Source organism: Struthio camelus, chromosome 27 (assembly GCF_040807025.1).
Source record: "Struthio camelus isolate bStrCam1 chromosome 27, bStrCam1.hap1, whole genome shotgun sequence".
Taxonomy (NCBI): domain Eukaryota; kingdom Metazoa; phylum Chordata; class Aves; order Struthioniformes; family Struthionidae; genus Struthio; species Struthio camelus.
The window spans coordinates 1,247,423-1,265,746 of record NC_090968.1 but is presented as its reverse complement, the minus strand read 5'-3'; the positions used below and the strand labels follow the sequence as shown (position 1 = coordinate 1,265,746).

The following is an 18,324-nucleotide window of genomic DNA, read 5'->3' as shown; positions in this document are numbered from 1 at the left end:
GCTGGGACGGGGATGGAGCAGGGCTGGGGCAGGGCTGGGACGGGGATGGAGAAGGGCTGGAGCAGGGCTGGGACGGGGATGGAGAAGGGCTGGAGCAGGGCTGGGACGGGGATGGAGAAGGGCTGGAGCAGGGCTGGGACGGGGATGGAGCAGGGCTGGAGCAGGGCTGGGACGGGGATGGAGAAGGGCTGGAGCAGGGCTGGGACGGGGATGGAGAAGGGCTGGGGCAGGGCTGGGACGGGGATGGAGAAGGGCTGGGGCAGGGCTGGGACGGGGATGGAGAAGGGCTGGGGCAGGGCTGGGACGGGGATGGAGAAGGGCTGGAGCAGGGCTGGGATGGGGATGGAGAAGGGCTGGAGCAGGGCTGGGACGGGGATGGAGAAGGGCTGGGGCAGGGCTGGGACGGGGATGGAGAAGGGCTGGGGCAGGGCTGGGACGGGGATGGAGAAGGGCTGGAGCAGGGCTGGGACGGGGATGGAGAAGGGCTGGGGCAGGGCTGGGACGGGGATGGAGAAGGGCTGGAGCAGGGCTGGGACGGGGATGGAGAAGGGCTGGAGCAGGGCTGGGACGGGGATGGAGAAGGGCTGGGGCAGGGCTGGGACGGGGATGGAGAAGGGCTGGGGCAGGGCTGGGACGGGGATGGAGAAGGGCTGGGGCAGGGCTGGGATGGGGATGGAGAAGGGCTGGAGCAGGGCTGGGACGGGGATGGAGAAGGGCTGGAGCAGGGCTGGGACGGGGATGGAGAAGGGCTGGAGCAGGGCTGGGACGGGGATGGAGAAGGGCTGGGGCAGGGCTGGGACGGGGATGGAGAAGGGCTGGAGCAGGGCTGGGACGGGGATGGAGAAGGGCTGGGGCAGGGCTGGGACGGGGATGGAGAAGGGCTGGAGCAGGGCCGTACCGGGGCCAGGCAGCGTGGCCGGGTGGCCCTCGGTGGCCGGCTCGCAGCAGTACTGCTGCAGGCTCTGCACGCTGGCCTGGCCCACCTCCGGCCGGTAGCCGAAATCCCGCGTGTCCAGCACCCGCAGCTTGATGGGGGGCATGTAGTCCTCCTCCACGGGCAGGTGCTGGGGGAGCGCCGAGCTGGGGCCGTCACCCGCCGGGCAGCACCCATGGGTGGCGAGGGTGGGGGAAGGAGGGAGAGGCAGCCGGGCAGGCGAGCAGCTGGGGTGCAACCCCTCACCAGGGCGAGCAGGAAGGCGTTGACGGGGAAATTGGGGTTGGCGCGGAGGTCGGCGATGGGGGGCGTCCGCAACGCTTGGCCGCCGCACTCCACCACCAGGCTGGGCGCCCGCACGGGCAGCGGGCTGCCGCCGCGCAGCCCCCGCAGCCCCCAGGCCAGCACCTAGCGGGTGCCGGCAGAGGGTTACGCCGGCGAGGAGGGGGCCGGAGGGCACCGGGCGGCCGCTCCGCCTTCGCTCACCTCCAGGGCCACGAGACGTAGGGCCGGGCGGATGCCCGCCGGGATGCTGAAGGTGCCCTTGCTCCACGGCGGGGCCGGCAGCTGCGCCAGGGTGCCGTCCTGCTGCCCAAGGAGGAGGAGGAGGGGGAGAAGGAGGAGGAGAAGGAGGAGGAGGAGGAGGAGGAGGATGAGGAGGAGGAGAAGGAGGAGGAGGATGAGGAGGAGGAGGAGGAGGAGGAGGAGGAGGAGGAGGAGGAGGAGGAGGAAGAGCGGAGGTGGTGGGCCGGGCGGCGAGCCTGGCGCTCACCTGGGCGTCGTGCAGCAGCTCGAAGGCGGCCAGCAGCTCGCCCGCCGGCCCCGCCGGCCCGCTGATGGGGTAACGCCGGAGCCGGGGTGCCCGCCGGCGTCCCACGTCCAGGCACACGGCCGGCCGGCACACGCTGCGGCCCAGCAAGGCGCCGGCGCCCTGCGTGGGGTGCCCCTCAGCCAGATGTGCACCCCTTCCGCCCACCATGGATGGTGCCGACCCAGGGGTGACCACACCGTGGGTGTCCTCTACCCATGGGTGTCCTCCACCCAGGGTTGCCCCCATCCAGGGATAACCCCCAAACGTGGGCGTCTCTCAACCGTAGGTGCCCCCCCACCATGGGTGCCCCCAGCCATGGGTGTCCCCCCTGCTCAGGGATGACCCCACCACGGGTGCCCCCAAGCACAGGTGTCCCCCGTCAAGGGGTGCCCCCCACCCATGGGTGTACCCATCCCTGGTGCCCCCAACCATGGGTGTCCCCTGCCCAGGGTTGCCCCCGTCAAGGGATGCCTTCCACCCATGGGTGTCCCCATCTCTGGTGCCCCCAACCATGGGTGTCCTCACCCATGGGTGCCCCCCACCCAGTGGTGTTCCTTGCCCAGTGGTGTCCCCCAACTATGGGTGCCCCCAACCATAGGTGCCCCCACCTAGAGTTGCCCCCATCAAGGGGTGCCCCCTGCCTATGGGTGCCCCCAACCATAGGTGCCCCCACCTAGTGTTGCCCCCATCAAGGGGTGCCCCCTGCCTATGGATGTCCCCATCCCTGGTATCCCCAACCATGGATGCCCCCATCAAGGGGTGCCCCCTGCCTATGGATGTCCCCATCCCTGGTGCTCCCAACCATGGGTGCCCCTACCCAGGGATGCCCCCACCCAGTGGTGTCCCCCATCCATGGGTGCCCCCAACCATGGGTGTCCCCCGTCCAAGGTTGCCCCCACCCATGGGTGCCTGCCATCGCACCCCGCCGTCCTGGTCGAAGACCTCCACCACCACAACGGGGGGCTCAGCGCGGATGCCCTCGGGGTCGCCGTAGAGCAGCACCCGGTCGAAGAGCAGCGTCTGGTCCCAGCGGGGGTCCAGGGTGGCCGGCAGCGGGCGCGTGCGCTGGCTCACGTGCACGAAGGACACGTGGGCCACGGGCTCTGGGGCGAGAGCGGCACCCGTCTCAGCCCGGGAAACCGGGTGCCCGCCCCGGGGCCGGCGAGTCCGCCCGGGCGCCCACCTGCGCTGGCCTTGGCACCTCGGGGTGCCAACCCCATGGCCTGGAAGAGGTAGCAGCGCAGCTGGAAGTAGCTGGGCTCTGCAACGAGAGGGGACCTGTGGTGTTGCACCTGGCCCTGCAGCACCCGGTCCTGCAGCACCTGACCCTGCAGCACCCAACCATGCAGCACCCAACCATGCAGCACCCGGCCCCGCAGCACCCAACCCCGCAGCACCCGGTCCCGCAACACCCAGCCCCGCAGCACCCAGTCCTGCAGCACCCAACCCCGCAGCACCCGACCCCGCAGCCCCGAACCCTGCAGCACCCAGTCCTGCAGCACCCGACCCTGCAGCACCCAACCCCACAGCACCCGGCCCTGCAGCACCCAGTCCTGCAGCACCCGACCCCACAGCACCCAATCCCGCAGCACCCGACCCTGCAGCACCCGGCCCTGCAGCACCCGGCCCTGCAGCACCCACTCACGTGTGAAAACGCAGAGGATGAGGGGCGCGCTCTGCACCGCCGGCCTCTTGCCCTCACCCGGCGCCTGGCTGGCCTCGGCGGCGGTGGCCGCAGCCTCGTCCGGCGCCTCCGCGCCCTGCGGGTGCCAAGCGGGTGCCCCTGAGCCGGCGGCGGGTGCCGGGCGCCCCGGCGCGTGCCCCGCGTCCCCCGCCACCGTGTCACCGCCGTACCAGGGAGCCGTCGAGGAGGAAGATGGGGGCGCCAGGGCCCGGGCGCTCGGGCAGCAGGCGCCGGTGCCAGCAGCGCCGGCGGCGCACGTCGCCCGCCTGGGGCTGCAGGTGGAAGCGGCGCCCGGCGAAGGCGGCGTATTCCCAGGCGTCGGCGCCCGCCGGCCCCTCGGGCGCGTGCTGCGAGCGCGGCGCGGGGCCCGCGGCCAGCCTCAGCGCCGCCCTGGCCTTGCCACCTCCGGCCCTGCCACCTCCGGCCCTGCCACCCCTGTCCCTGCTGCCCCTGTCCCTGCCATCCCGGCCCTGCCGCCTCCATCCCTGCCACCTCCATTCCTGCCACCCCTGTCCCTGCCGCCTCCATCCCTGCTGCCCCTGTCCCTGCCATCCCAGCCCTGCCGCCTCCATCCCTGTCACCTCCATCCCTGCCACCCCATCCCTGCCACCCCATCCCTGCCATCCCATCTCTGTCACGTCCATCCCTGCCACCCCCATCCCTGCCACCCCCATCCCTGCCACCCCCATCCTTGTCACCCCATCCCTGCCATCCCCACCACTGTCATCCCTGTCCCTGTCACCCCATCCCTGTCACCTCCATCCCTATCACCTCCATCCCTGTCATCCCATCCCTACCACCCTGCCATTGCCGCCCCATCCCTGTCACCCCACCCCGTCACCCCCATCCCTGTCCTCCTGTCCCTGCCACCCCGTCCCTGCCAACTCTCACCATTGCCACCCCGTCCCTGCCACCCCAGCCCCACTGTCCCCAACCCTGCCACCCCGTCCCTGCCAGCCCCGCGCCCCGTCCCCACCAGCCGGAGGAAGGTGGCCACGTCCTGGTGCCGGCTCGGGGCGCCGGGGTGGCGGCGGCGGGTGCGAAGCCAGCGCCGGCGCCGGTGCGTGTGGTAGGTCTTCTCGGCGGCGTGCCAGGCGGGCGGCGGGCTGCCGGGAGCCCCGCTCACCCCGTACTCCCAGCCTGCGGGCAGCCGGGCACCTCGCCACCGTCCCCGTCCCCGTCCCCGCGGGGCCCCCGCCGCCCGCGGCCACTCACCGGCCTCGTCCACGGCGCCCGTTGCCTCCACCCGCCAGCCATCGGTCACCTGCCAGCCCTGGGGACAGGCGACCCGCTCCTTGGGGGGCACCGCCGCGCCGGCCTGCGTTGGGGAGCGGGAGGCGTCTCGGGGGGGCTGTCGTCTGCCCCGGCCGCGCTCACGTCGCCCGCCCCGGGGGGCTGAGAACTGCCAGGCTCGGGTCGCCGGCTGGCAGCTGAGTCCTGCCACGCTCGTGTCACCTGCCCCCTGGGGGCTGAGCCCGGCCACGCTCGTGTCGCCCGCCCCAGGGGCTGAGCCCCCCAGCAGGCTCATGTCACCTACCCTGGGGGCTGAGCCCTGCCACACTCGTGTCACCTGCTGGCGGATGAGTCCTGGCGCGCTCACATCACCCACCCCGGGGCCTGAGACCTGCCACGCTCATGTCACCCGCTGGCAGCTGAGTCCTGGCGCGCTCACATCACCCACCCCGGGGCTGAGCCCTGCCATGCTCATGTCACTCGCGGAGAGCCGAATCCTGGCGCGCTCGTGTCACCCACCAGGGGCTGAGCCCTGCCACAGTCATGTCACCCGCCGAGAGCTAAGTCCTGGTGCGCTCGTATCACCCACCAGGGGCTGAGCCCTGGCGCGCTTGTGTCACCCAGCGGGACCTGAGCCCTGCCACAGTCATGTCACCCGCCGAGAGCTAAGTCCTGGTGCGCTCGTGTCACCCACCAGGGGCTGAGCCCCGGCGCGCTTGTGTCACCCACCAGGACCTGAGCCCTGCCACAGTCATGTCACCCGCCGAGAGCTAAGTCCTGGCGCGCTCGTGTCACCCACCAGGGGCTGAGCCCCGGCGCGCTCGTGTCACCCAGCGGGAGCCGAGCCCCGGCGCGCTCGCGTCGCCCGCCCCGGAGAGGCGCCAGCCCCCGGCCCTGCCCGGCCCCGCGCTCACGGCGTCGGTGTCGGGCGCCGCCGCCGGCCCCCACTCGCCGCCGGGCCGCCGGCTCTCGTTCTCGTACACCTCCTCCAGCACCTCGGCCACGTTGGTCTCGGCGTCCAGCAGCAGCCTGGGCACCGGCGGCGTCAGGGCCGGGCCGCCGGGCGCCTCGGCCCCCCGGGGTCGGGGTCGGGGTCGGGGTCGGGGGGGGCCGAGCCTCGCGCCCCTCGCCCCGCGGGAGGGGGGCCGGCGCTCACCGCCGCTGCGGCTGCACGCTCCAGTCGCCGTCCCAGCGCCAGCCCTTGGGCGGCCGCAGCTTGTCGCGGGGCAGCCCCGCTCTGCCCGTGATGTCGGAGAAGCCGGGCGGCGCCGCCAGCCCCCGGGCGCCCCATTTGCCCCAAACCTTCATCTGGTTCTCGTACTGCGGCGGCGGCCGGGGGGGGGCGCTCGTGTCACCCACCCTGGCAGCTGAGCCCTGCCGCGCTCGTGTCACCCACCCTGGCAGCTGAGCCCTGCCGCGCTCGTGTCGCCCACCCCGGGGGCTGAGCCCTGCCGCGCTCGTGTCGCCCACCCCGGGGGCTGAGCCCTGCCGCGCTCGTGTCGCCCACTGGCAGCTGAGCCCTGCCGCGCTCGTGTCACCCATCCCGGGGGCTGAGCCCTGCCGCGCTCGTGTCACCCACCCCGGGGGAGCTGAGTCCTGCCGCGCTTGTGTCGCCCACTGGCAGCTGAGCCCTGCCGCGCTCGTGTCGCCCACCCCGGGGGGCTGAGCCCGGCCGCGCTCGTGTCGCCCACCCCGGGAGCTGAGCCCTGCCGCGCTCGTGTCACCCACCCCGGGGGAGCTGAGTCCTGCCGCGCTCGTGTCGCCCACTGGCAGCTGAGCCCTGCCGCGCTCGTGTCGCCCACTGGCAGCTGAGCCCTGCTACACTCGTGTCACCCACCCCGGGGGGCTGAGCCCTGCCGCGCTCGTGTCGCCCACCCCGGGGGGCTGAGCCCTGCTGCGCTCGTGTCACCCACCCCGGGGGCTGAGTCCTGCCGCGCTCGCGTCGCCCACTGGCAGCTGAGCCCTGCCGCGCTCGTGTCGCCCACCCCGGGGGCTGAGCCCGGCCCCGCTCGTGTCGCCCACTGGCAGCTGAGCCCGGCCACGCTCGTGTCACCCATCCCGGGGGCTGAGCCCTGCCGCGCTCGTGTCGCCCACTGGCAGCTGAGCCCTGCTACACTCGTGTCGCCCACCCCGGGGGCCGAGCCCGGCCCCGCTCGTGTCGCCCGCCAGGCGGCCGCGCCGCGCCCCCCGCCGCCCGCTCACCGTCTCGGCGTAGACCCGCAGGGTGCCCTCGAGGTGCCGCGGCAGCTCCCGGCTGTCGGCCACCAGCCCCAGCCAGAGGCGGACGCGGAGCTGGGCGCAGACGGCGCCGGCCGCCCCTTCGCTCCGCGCAGCCTGCGCCGCAGCCGGATGAGCCGGAGCGCAGCCCGGGGAGGGGGCGCGGACCCCCCCCCGCCCCGGCGGCGTCTCCTACCGTCAGGAAGAGGGTCTGCGTCTTGCCGCAGAGCCCGCCGCAGGCGCCGCTGGTGGAGAACATGACGGCGGAAGCCTTCACGCGGGCGCAGGCCACGCGCCGCTCCTTGCGCAGCAGCCGCAGCACCACGTCGGGCACGCTGGCCTGCGGCTGCCGGGCGCACAGCTCGTCGGCCGCCTCGCCCGCCGCCGCCGCCGCCCGCCGCCGCCCCGCGTCCCCCAGGCCGCACCTCCGGCACGGCGGCGGCGATCCTCCGCAGCCAGCCGTCGGCCGCCAGCAGCAGCGCGGCGCGCTCGGCCCCGGCGCCGGCGGCGGCCGCGGCGATTTGGCGCAGCAGCTGGAGCCGCGCGGCGCGCAGGTGCCCGTCCAGCGCCGTGGCCGTGGCCTGCGCCTCCAGCCCCGGCAGCGCCTTCCTGCGAGAAAGAGAGGCCGCGGGCAGTCCCGGGAGGGACGGGCGTTTTTCCAGCTTTCCCGGAGGGGGGGGGGGGAAGAAAAAAAACCCACCCAGCAGGCGCGTGCGGGGTTTTTTTTTTTTTTCCCCCCCTCCCTTACTTGCAATCCTTGACCAGCTCGCGGAGCAGCTTCCTCCTGGCGTCGTCCCAGGCGGCATCGTCGGCTTGCCGGAGGCCGCGCAGCGCGGCCAGGTTGCGCTCCTGCGCAGCAGAGCGAGCCATGCCCGCTGCCCGCCGGGGACGCCCGGGGGCCCCCGCCGACGGCCCCGGCCCCCGCCGCTCACCAGCCGATCGTGCGCGGCCTGCAGCGCGTTCAGCGAGTCCCAGCGGTGGCTCACGTCCTCCCAAAAAGAGGTGAAGGCCACCACGGGCTTGGCGTCGTACCAGGGCAGGTAGTAGTAGCGGTTGCCTGGCCGGGAGAGGGGAGGAAAGCGGAGGGGGCTGAGCCAGCACCGCGGCCAGCGACCCTCCTCCCGCCCCGCTCCCCGACCCTCCTCCCGCCCCGCTCAGCATCCCTCCTCCCGCCCCGCTCCCCGACCCTCCTCCCGGCCCGCTCCCCGACCCTCCTCCCGCCCCGCTCAGCATCCCTCCTCCCGCCCCGCTCCCCGACCCTCCTCCCGCCCCCCGCTCCCCGACCCTCCTCCCGCCCCCCGCTCCCCGACCCTCCTCCCGCCCCCCGCTCCCCATCCCTCCTCCCGCCCCGCTCCCCGACCCTCCTCCCGCCCCGCTCCCCGACCCTCCTCCCGCCCCGCTCCCCATCCCTCCTCCCGCCCCGCTCCCCATCCCTCCTCCCGCCCCGCTCCCCATCCCTCCTCCCGCCCCGCTCCCCGACCCTCCTCCCGCCCCGCTCCCCATCCCTCCTCCCGCCCCCCGCTCCCCGACCCTCCTCCCGCCCCCGCTCCCCATCCCTCCTCCCGCCCCGCTCCCCGACCCTCCTCCCGCCCCGCTCCCCGACCCTCCTCCCGCCCCGCTCCCCATCCCTCCTCCCGCCCCGCTCCCCATCCCTCCTCCCGCCCCGCTCCCCGACCCTCCTCCCGCCCCGCTCCCCGACCCTCCTCCCGCCCCGCTCCCCGACCCTCCTCCCGCCCCGCTCCCCATCCCTCCTCCCGCCCCGCTCCCCATCCCTCCTCCCGCCCCGCTCCCCGACCCTCCTCCCGCCCCGCTCCCCATCCCTCCTCCCGCCCCGCTCCCCATCCCTCCTCCCGCCCCGCTCCCCATCCCTCCTCCCGCCCCGCTCCCCGACCCTCCTCCCGCCCCCCGCTCCCCGACCCTCCTCCCGCCCCGCTCCCCGACCCTCCTCCCGCCCCGCTCCCCATCCCTCCTCCCGCCCCGCTCCCCATCCCTCCTCCCGCCCCGCTCCCCGACCCTCCTCCCGCCCCGCTCCCCATCCCTCCTCCCGCCCCGCTCCCCATCCCTCCTCCCGCCCCGCTCCCCATCCCTCCTCCCGCCCCGCTCCCCGACCCTCCTCCCGCCCCCCGCTCCCCGACCCTCCTCCCGCCCCGCTCCCCGACCCTCCTCCCGCCCCCCTACCATCATAGACGGCCCGGCTGTGCTGGGTGGTGGAGGCGGCCGGCTTGCAGCTGGTGTCGGCCGTGTTCCCGTAGTTGCCGATGCTCACCTCGAACTGCACGAGCTCCGAGGTGGCCGGCAGCATGGTGGCCGAGTAAAACACGGCGCACAGCCCGTACTTGCGGCGCGACAGGTAGCGCTGCCCGAGGGAAGAGCCGGCTCCGGCTGAGGGTGCCGCAGGGACGAGCCCTGCCGAGGCGGCTCCCCGCAGCCCGGTCCTTCCGGCTCCCCCGTCCCACGCGGGCGCCCCCGCTACCTCCGCCCTGGTGATGTCCTCGGCGGTGACGGTGTCCTTCTCCCGCTCGGCCGGGCTCTCCATGCTGGTGCTGAGCTCCAGCAGCACCCGGCCGCGATACATCACGCTGTGGTCCCCCTGCAAGGCACAGAGCGGCTGGACCGACCCCTCCGACGGCACCCACCCGCCCCGACCACCGGCCACACTCACGCTGGAGCCGCCGGCTCTCTCGGCGGGGTCCGGCCGGGCGGCGAGGTCGCCGTAGATGGGGAGGAAGCTGGGTCCGAAGCAGGGCAGGAAGCCGGAGAAACCCCCTGCGAGCGTGGGAGAGTCTCAGCGGGGTGGTGGGTGGGCACCAGGCTCCCCCCCCGGGGAACTCCCTCACCTTCAACCTCGGCCCCGGCCGAGGCCACCTGGGACAGATAAAGAGTGGCCGTCCCCAGGACGTTGCCCTTCTCAGTGTGGTCCCTGCGAGGGGGCAGCGAAGGTGGTCGGTGCCAGTGGGGATGCTGGGGTGCTGCAGAGGAGATGCTGGGGGGCTGCCGTGGGGATGCTCAGGGCTGCCGCAGGGATGCTGGGGGGCTGCTGTGGGGATGCTCAGCACTACCGTGGGGATGCTGGGGGGCTGCTGCAGGGATGCTGGGGGGCTGCAGAGGAGATGCTGGGGGGCTGCCATGGGGATGCTGGGGGGGTGCCACGGGGCTGCTGGGGGGCTGCCGTGGGGATACTGGGAGGCTACTGTGGGGATGCTGGGGGGCTGCTGTGGAGATGCTGGGGGGCTGCCGTGGGGATGCTCAGGGCTGCCGCAGGGATGCTGGGGGGCTGCTGTGGGGATGCTGGGGGGCTGCTGCAGGGATGCTGGGGGGCTGCTGTGGGGATGCTGGGGGGCTGCAGAGGGGATACTGGGGGGCTGCTGTGGGGATGCTGGGGGGTTGCTGTGGGGATGCTCAGGGCTACTGCAGGGATGCTGGGGGGCTGCTGTGGGGATGCTGGGGGACTGCAGAGGGGATACTGGGGGGCTGCTGTGGGGATGCTGGGGGGTTGCTGTGGGGATGCTCAGGGCTGCCACAGGCATGCTCAGAGGCTGCTGCGGGGAGGCTGGGGAGCCAGCAGCAGCTCGCCGGGCACCCGCTTACCCGCTGAGCAGAGCCAGGCGGATCTCGTCGCAGACGTAGGGGAGCTGGGGGGCAGGAGGGAGAAAGGCTGAGGCAGGGGCGCCGGCGGGCAGGCTCTTTGCGTGGGCGCTCTCGAAGCCTCGCAGCCCACGGCCCCGGGTTTTGCAGCCCGGCTGGCGCGTCTCACCCGGAGCGGGAAGAAGAGCACCTCGTTCCACTCGGGATTGGCGTTGGGCGGCACGGCCCGGGTGCGGAGCTGCGGCACGGCGAGCCGTGAGCCGCCGGCCTGGAGCATCGCCGCAGCCCGCCCGCAGCCCTCACGCCTACCGTCCTGCCGGCAAAGCTGATTTCCATGGCAAGGAAATTCCTCCTGCCGGTGGGCAGCGCGGATGGGAAATGTTGCCAAGCCGAATCCTCTACACCGGGAAAGGAGAGAGGCGGGGATGAGGCCGTGCCGGAGGAGCAGCCCGCGGCACCCGTCCCCGCGCTCGCCGGCGCTCACCCTGGGGCACGTCCTCGGCCCGGTAGACGCGGAGCTGCAGGGCTGCCACGCAGGCGGGGAGCGAGGAGGGCTGCAGGAGGTTGGCCTCCACGTCCTCGCTCTCGGCTGGCTTCGCCTGGTCCTGGCGGAGAAGAGATGGGGTGGATGGCGGCGGCGGCGGCGAAGCTCAGCGCCCGCCCGAGCGGGGCTGGCTGCAGGGACGCTCACCGGCGCGGGGTCCCCGGCGCGCAGCACGCTCAGGCTGACTCGCAGGTAGCCTCGGAGGCCGGCGTCGAGGCGGTCGGGGTGGTGGAGGCCGAGCCACTTCCAGGCGAGCGTCCGACCTGCCGGAGGCAGATGCTGAGCAGCTGCACCGAGGGGACCCCGTCCGCTGCCGCCACCGCCGTGATGCCCACCTACCGGGTGAGCTGTAGACGCTGCCGACGTCCAGCTGCGCGCCGGTGCGGGTGAGAAGGTGAGACGGCGGCCCTTTCCTCCGGCGCGCCCCGTCCGTCCCCACCCCGTCGCCCCTCACCTTGAAGACGCCGATGACGGACTCGGCGCGGACCGCCTGGGAGTTGAGCACCTGCGGGACCGGCCGCCCCGCGCTCCGGCATCGGCTGCGGCCCCGCCGGGGCCACCCGCGCCCGCCGCCGCGTCCTACCTGGATGTGGATGGGCTGCTCCAAGAGGCCGGCGAGCGTCTCGCGGAAATTCTGGCAAAACACCTGGGGAGAAAGGGGCCGGCAGCCGCAATCACCGCCGCTCACTCCCCGGCGCCGCTTCCCGCCGTCTCCCCGCCCTGTTTCCCGCCCACCTCGTCGTAGTAGGGGTTGTTCCCGCTCCTGATCCTCGTCCGGAACACGTGCTCGCCGATGAACACCTTCACCACCGGCTTGATGTTGTTCCCGCGCAGCTGGCGCCCTTCGATGATCCGCACTCGCACCTGGAGCGGGGACGCGATGGGTGCTGCGACCGCCCGGCCGGGAAAAAACTGCCGCAGTCTCCCCGCCGGTGCTCGGCGTTACCTGGAAATCCTGTTTCCTTCCCGACGCTTCCCTCCCGGGGCTCGGCCAGGGGGTCCCGCGCGGCACCTCTAGGCACAGCAAAAGGGGACGGCGCATTGTCGTCCCCGCGGCCAAATCGAGCGCCGGGGCGGGAGGAGGCGTCCTCACCTGCGGCAGCTCTGCTGGGCGCCCGCGGCGTCTCGTGCCCGGCGGGGACGTAGGAGCAGCTAAGGGTGACGGTGCACTGCGAAGCAACGTGCCCGTGAGCACCGCCGGGTGCCGCCGGGACGAGGAGGAGGAAGGTGCTGGGCGCTCACCCCCGTGGGCCGGCGGTTCCGGTCGAGCAGCGGCACGTTGCGCAGGGCGAGCGGGCGGCTCGGCTCCGCCACCAGCTGCCCCAGCGGCACCGTGGCGGCACCCAGGTCCCTGCGGGGCGACGGGCGGTGAGCGCGGCGGCAGCCCCGGCAAGGGTCCCCGTCTGCCACCACTCACCCGTTGGTGGCTGGGCGGCCCCACTGCCGCAGGCACAGCGCCACGACGGCGGAGGGCTCCAGCGGCCGGGCGCCCAGCGGCCACACCAGCGTCTGCGGGGACACGCGGGGCGTTGGGGCTCGGCTCCTGCCGGCCACCGCAGGAAAGTGATTTGCCACCATGGGAAAGCAATGCCACCACCACAGGAAAGTCATGCCACCACCGCAGGAAAGTGATGCCACCACCGTGGGAAAGCGATGCCGCCACCATGGGAAAGTGATTTGCCACCATGGGAAAGCAATGCCACCACCACGGGAAAGTGGTGCCACCACGGGAAAGCCACCACCATGGGCAAGTGATGCCACCACCATGGGAAAGTGATTTGCCACCATGGGAAAGCAATGCCACCACTGCAAGAAAGTGATTTGCCACTGCAGGAAAATGATGCCACCACCACGGGAAAGTGATGCCACCACCACGGGAAAGTGATGCCACCATCATGGGAAAGTGATGCTGATGCCACCGCTGCAGCCACGTGGCCTCACCTCGTTCCACGCTGTGTCGCGCTCGCCTGGCACCACTCGGGTGCTCCTGGGGACGCCTGGGGACAGGGAGGAGGTTGGGTGCGTGCCGGGTGGGTGCTGCCCGGAGGCGTCCCCCGTCCCGTCCCCCGTCCCAGCTGCTGGGGTACCTCTGAACTCGGCGCGCACGTGCACGTCGGCGATGGGCGCCCGCGGCGCGGGGATGCGAGCGCTGGCCACCACCAGGCGCAGCATGTCGGCGCAGGGAGCTGGGTGCTGGGCCGGGGCGCAGGGTGCCGAGCCGGGGTGCGAGGTGCCGGCGGCGCGTTCCAGAACGCCGGGTCACAGTGGGGGGACGGACGGTGCCCCAGGGTCCCTGTGCCAAGCACAGGCTGCCCCGGGCCTGCTGCTGCTGCTGCTGCTGTCTCAGGTCGTGGCGTGCCCCCCAGCACCCCATGGCACCCCAGGGCACCCCAGGGCACCTGCAGCACCTTGTGGCACCCTGTGGCACCCCACAGCATCTGCAGCACCCCACGGCACCCCATGGCAGCCCAGGACACCTGCAGCACCTTGTGGCACCCTATGGCACCCCACAGCATCTGCAGCAGCCCACAGCACTCCATGGCACCCCATGGCACCCCACAGCACCCCACAGCACTTGCAGCACCTCACGGCACCCCACGGCACCCCATGGCACCCTGCAGCACCCCACGGCACCCCATGGCACTCTGTGGCACCCCATGGCACCCTGTAGCACCCCGCAAGGCATCCGCAGCACCCTATGGCACCCACAGCACCTTGTGGCATCCCACAGCACCCCATGGTGCCCTCAGCACCCTGCAGCACCCCATGGCACCCCCCCTGCCCTCTCTGACACCCCCCAGCACCCTATGGCACCCTGCAGCACCCCATGGCACCCCCTGCACTCTGTGACCCCCCCCAGCACCCCATGACACCCCAAAGCACCCCATGGCACCCTGCAGCACCCGCAGCACTGTGTCTGCCTGCACTCGCGGGGGCTGGTGCCACCGTGTCACTGTGCCAGGCCGTACCCGTGGGTGCCCCGTGTCCCCACGTGTGTGCTGGCGTCCCGTGAGGGTGCGTACCCATGCCCCTGGGTCCTTGTGTCCCCACGGGGCTGTGTCCCCACGTCACTCTGTCTTGGTGTCTCAATGTCCCCTTGGGGGGGGAGGGTGTCCCCGTGTCCCCGTGTCCCCTGTATGTGTGTGTACCCATGTCACTGTGACCCCGTGCCCGTGTGTCCCCATGTCGCTGTGTCCCCGAGCTGCTGTGTCCTTGTGTCACTGTGTCCCTGTGTCGCCATGTCTGTATGTCCCCATGTCCGTATGTCCCCATATCGCTGTGTCCCTGAGCTGCTGTGTCCTCATGCCACTGTGTCCTCGTGCCACTGTGTCCCCATGTCTGCGTGTCCCTGTGCCTCTATGTCCCCGTGTCTCTGTGTCCCCATATCCTCATAGCCCTGTGTACCCCCGTGTCCCCATATCCCCGTGTCCGTGTGTCGCTGTGTCCCCATGTCCGTGTGTCCCCGTGTCTCTATTCCCCCGTGTCCCCGTGTCCCCATGTCGCTGTGTCCCCCTGTGTCCCCATGTCCCCCTGTGTCCCCCTGTGTCCCCATGTCCCCCTGTGTCCCCGTGCCCCCGCGCACCGGGCCTCTCCCTCACACTCCGCTCCGCCTGCATCCGCTCTCCGCGCTTTGACCGCGCCCCGCCGCCCTCCGCTCCGCTCCGCTCCGCCCGGCCTCAAACTCCGCTCCGCACTTTCCAGTGCGCGCTCCAGCCGGCCCCGGGCGGGCGGCGCATGCGCGTTGCGGCGCGGCGGCCCCGGCCCAGGCCCCAGCGGCAGGCGCGGCCCCCGGCCCGGCCCTGGCGCGGGATGCGGCGCGGGCGGCGGCGGCGGCGGCGCTAGCGGCCATGTCGCAGCGCGGCGGCGGCGAGCGGGACCTGCAGTGGTCGGCGCGCAGGATGGGGACGTCGCTGCTGCTGCAGCTGTCGGTGCACGAGCGGGAGCTGGACCTGGTGTGCCTGGACCACAGCTACGCCAAGCCCTGGAGCGCCCACCCCGACGCCAGCGCCGCCCGCCCCACCCGCATGCTCTTCGTCACGCCGCGGCGCCAGCCCGACAGCGCCCTGTGAGCGCCGGGGCCGGAGCGGGGGGGCGTGGGGGTGTCTGGGGGGCTGTGGGGGGGAGTGGGGGGCCTCTAGGGCGCTGTAGGGGGGAGTGGGGGGTGTCGGGGGGGAGGGGGGGCTGTAGGGGGGCTGGGGGGGGCTCCTGGCGGGCTCGGGGGGAGTGGGAGTGTCTAGGCGGCTGCTAGGGGGGGAGTGGGGGTCTCTAGAGGGCCTCTGGGGGGGAGTGGGGGTGTCTGGGGGGCTTCTGGAGGGGAGTGGGGGGTGTCTGGGATCTCCTGGGGGGCTGTAGGGGGGCTGGGGGGGCTCCTGGGGAGCTGGGGGGGAGTGGGGTGTCTAGGGGGCTCCTGGGGGGCGGCTGAGGGGGAGTGAGGGGTGTCTGGGGGGGCTGTTAGGGGGGAGTGAGGGGCGTCTAGGGGCCTGTATTGGGGCTGTAAGGGGGGAGTGGGGGGTGTCTAGGGGGCTGTATGGGGGAATAGGGGGTGTCTGGGGGGCTGTATTGGGGCTGTTGGGGGGAGTGGGAGGTGCCTGGGGGGCTCCTGGGGGCTGTAAGGGGGAGTAGGAGGTGCCTGGGGGGCTCCTGGGGGATAGTGGGGAGTGGGGGGTCCCTAGGGGACTCCTGGGGGCTACGGGGCCTGTAGGAGGGAGTAGGAGCCTCTAAGGGGCTGTAGGGGGGAGTGGAGGGTCTCTAGGGGGCTTCTGGGGGGGCTGTAGAGCAGAGTGGGGGGGTCTCGGGTACTCCTAGGGGGCTGGGGGGGCTGTAGTGGGGAGTGTGGAGTCTCTGGGGGGCTGGAGGGGGCTGTAGTGGGGAGTAAGGGGTCTCTGGAGGACTACTGTGGGGCTGAGGAGGCTATTTTGGGGAGTGGGTGGTCTCTAGGGGGGTGCTATGGGGCTGGATGGTCTGTAGCGAGGAGTGGGGGGTCTCTGGGGGGCAGTGGGGGCCTGCTGTGGGGCTAGGGAGGCTGTAGTGGGGAGTGGGGGGTGTCTGGGGGGCTATAGTGGGGAGTGGAGGATCTCTAGGGGGCAGTGGGGGTCTCCTAGAGGGTCGGGGGGGCTGTTGGGGGCAGTGGGGGGCTCCTGGGTGGTCTGTAGTGGGGAGTGGGGGGGTCTCTAGGGGGCAGTGGGGGGCTCCTGTGGGGCTAGGTGGTCTGGAGTGGGGAGTGGGGGGACTCTGGGGGGCAGCTGGGGGGTGTGCGTGCTGTGGGGCTGGACTTGGGTGCTGTGGGGGGACTGGAGCTGCGCGGTTTGGACAGACCTGAGGTTACGGCTGTGTTTGGAGTTGCAATCAGCCTGAAGATGTGGGGTGAGGTATGGGGGTGCGCTCAGGGTCGCAGCATGGGGCTTGAGGGGTCATGGCAGGATTCGGGGGGGGTCAAGGCTCAAGCGTTTGGTTTTGGGCTTGTGAATGGGCTTGAGGCTGGAGCTCAGGGATTTGGTGCCCGGCTTGGGATGTCTTTGGGATCAGGGCTCATTCGCGTCTTCAGTGTTTTTCTCCTTTGCTTTTGGGCCATGATCTCTGGGTCCTTTGCTAGGAAGTAGCTTCTCCCTGTCCTGTGTCACGGCCCAGGTGCTGGCCGCGAAACTCGCTTTCTTAAACATTAGTTGCTCAGCAGCTCTTCTGGCAGGAGAAGACCAGGCTTAGCAGGGTCCTCTAAGGCACGTTCATTTGTAGAGCTTAAAACAGGAAAAAAAGACTGCCTAGTCTCAGACCAGAAATGATAAGATACCTGCTTATGAAGCCTAGTGGCTAAAGTGATTAAAAACATCTGCCAGAAGCTATAGGTACTTTATTAAATATTAAGCCTAAGATGCTTCGGTGGTTTATATTCACACCATCTAAACAACTGTCCGAACAGCATTCGGTCTTGCAGCCTGAGTCAGGATTTATGGGAAAGAGTTGGACCCAAGGTCCCAGTTGGTTACAAATTCTTCTTGATTTTTATAGTGTAGCATGTCCCCACGGTGTGCTCTCCAAATGCAAGATCTCATTACAAAGAGTGCAATTCCACAGTAGTCCACTTAGTCGCAGCATCTTTGGAGAGAGATGTGGGAATACGGACAAAATAAGTTCACGGGTGTCTCGTGCGTACCTGGGGCAGGTAGACACAGATCCCTGAGGCATCAGGCGCGCTCTCTGATCCGCTCAGGTTTTTTCCAGGTTACATCCCGTTTTCTAAAGTGAAATTTTCCTCACAGCGAAGCAGATATCCCCATCGATGTCGAAACAGTGACGCCCACGCCTGTGCCGCTCTACGACAACCAGAAAGCCCGCAGTGTGATGAACGAGTGTGAGCGCCATGTGATGTTTGCGCGCACGGATGCTGATGCTCCTCCTCCGCCAGATGACTGGGAGGAACACGTGAACAGGTAACGCGGGGCGCCAGGGTTGCAGAGGAAAGAAATTGTGATCCTAAGTAACTATCCATGCAGTAGCTGTGGCAGTTGTGCTTCGGGGACTCATCTTGCTGGTTACATTGCAGCACGTATTAGTATATAAAGCCGCAGCCAGCCAGAGGATGGTGTAGTGCCAGATGCTGTGTGAAATGCAGTTGGGGCCATAAATATTTTAGAAAAAAAGCAGAAATGGAGAGGAAAATCGTGGTACGGAGCAGTGAGGTGACTCTTCTGTGTCTGCAGCCGGTGAATGAGGGCTAGGGAGGACGAGTCGGCGTGCTGAATCCGGTCCAATGCAGCGCGTGCTTGACTACGCTCGCTTTGCGTTCTCTGTGTTCACTGAAGTCTTTAAGAAAGCTGGAGAGACCAAAGCGGGTCACTTTATTGCCTCAATTGCCTTTATGAACTTGTGTTAGCCCTCTGAAAGGAACAGTGCAGTAACTGCAGGATGGAGCCTTTTCAACCTACATTTCGACACCTTTTATTTACTACGTATAACCCAAATCCTCGGCTTCTACCACGTTTTCTTTTATCTTGTGTTTTTTAGTACTTCCCTAAGTGTGACTTAATATACAGTGACATTCCTGAACCAAATAATGTTCAAAGAAAATGAAATCTTCTGTCCAAATTCCTCAGCTGCCTGCTTTGAAACCTGTCAAATTTAAAGGCAGAGGCTGATGTCCAGCTGGTGAACCTCTCTCGCATGCTTGATGTGATGCTGTTGCTTCTGTTCGCAGAGGTGCTTGGGACAGTGGCTTTTTAGATTACATGTAGGTGCCCGATTCCAAAGCATCTTCCAAAAGCAGAAAATTTAAGATGGGGATATGCATAGAGTCCAGGCTTTCAAGAATTGTCACTGGA

At 70.3% G+C, this 18,324-nt stretch overlaps 3 protein-coding genes across 7 annotated transcripts in view; 1 reads left to right on the top strand and 2 right to left on the bottom strand.

The window, feature by feature from the left end:
* Window positions 1–6,214, bottom strand: part of LOC104149048 (myoferlin-like) — a 27,322-nt gene extending 21,108 nt beyond the window's left edge. The window contains exons 1-12 of the mRNA XM_068920521.1: window positions 5,819–6,214; window positions 5,577–5,691; window positions 4,645–4,747; window positions 4,406–4,569; window positions 3,600–3,776; window positions 3,391–3,505; window positions 2,929–3,006; window positions 2,667–2,848; window positions 1,707–1,865; window positions 1,421–1,522; window positions 1,181–1,342; window positions 867–1,064 (exon numbers count right to left, since the gene is read on the bottom strand). Of these exons, the coding sequence (XP_068776622.1) occupies window positions 867–1,064; window positions 1,181–1,342; window positions 1,421–1,522; window positions 1,707–1,865; window positions 2,667–2,848; window positions 2,929–3,006; window positions 3,391–3,505; window positions 3,600–3,776; window positions 4,406–4,569; window positions 4,645–4,747; window positions 5,577–5,691; window positions 5,819–6,204 (1,941 nt within the window). The 5' untranslated portion in view covers window positions 6,205–6,214. The remainder of the gene's footprint in view (window positions 1–866; window positions 1,065–1,180; window positions 1,343–1,420; window positions 1,523–1,706; window positions 1,866–2,666; window positions 2,849–2,928; window positions 3,007–3,390; window positions 3,506–3,599; window positions 3,777–4,405; window positions 4,570–4,644; window positions 4,748–5,576; window positions 5,692–5,818) is intronic.
* A 2,841-nt stretch (window positions 6,215–9,055) lies between these two features.
* Window positions 9,056–12,482, bottom strand: LOC138062430 (myoferlin-like; the record flags this gene model as incomplete). The annotated part of the gene is made up of 8 exons (XM_068920520.1): window positions 11,463–12,482; window positions 11,348–11,378; window positions 11,156–11,271; window positions 10,949–11,069; window positions 10,468–10,762; window positions 9,717–9,799; window positions 9,353–9,645; window positions 9,056–9,235 (listed from the first exon to the last, which is right to left on the bottom strand). Coding segments are annotated over exons 1-8 (1,707 nt in total), but the record flags the coding sequence as incomplete, so codon positions are not given.
* Window positions 12,483–14,798: 2,316 nt separating this feature from the next.
* KANSL3 (KAT8 regulatory NSL complex subunit 3) overlaps window positions 14,799–18,324 on the top strand; it is a 29,441-nt gene continuing 25,915 nt past the window's right edge. For 3 of the 5 annotated variants that reach the window (XM_068920918.1, XM_068920917.1, XM_068920915.1), the window contains exons 1-2: window positions 14,806–15,074; window positions 17,266–17,436. In XM_068920918.1, the coding sequence (XP_068777019.1) occupies window positions 14,857–15,074; window positions 17,266–17,436 (389 nt within the window). In that variant the 5' untranslated portion in view covers window positions 14,806–14,856. Of the gene's footprint in view, window positions 15,075–17,265; window positions 17,437–18,324 lie in introns of all 5 variants that reach the window. The other 2 variants (XM_068920920.1, XM_068920919.1) reach the window with 2 other exon arrangements.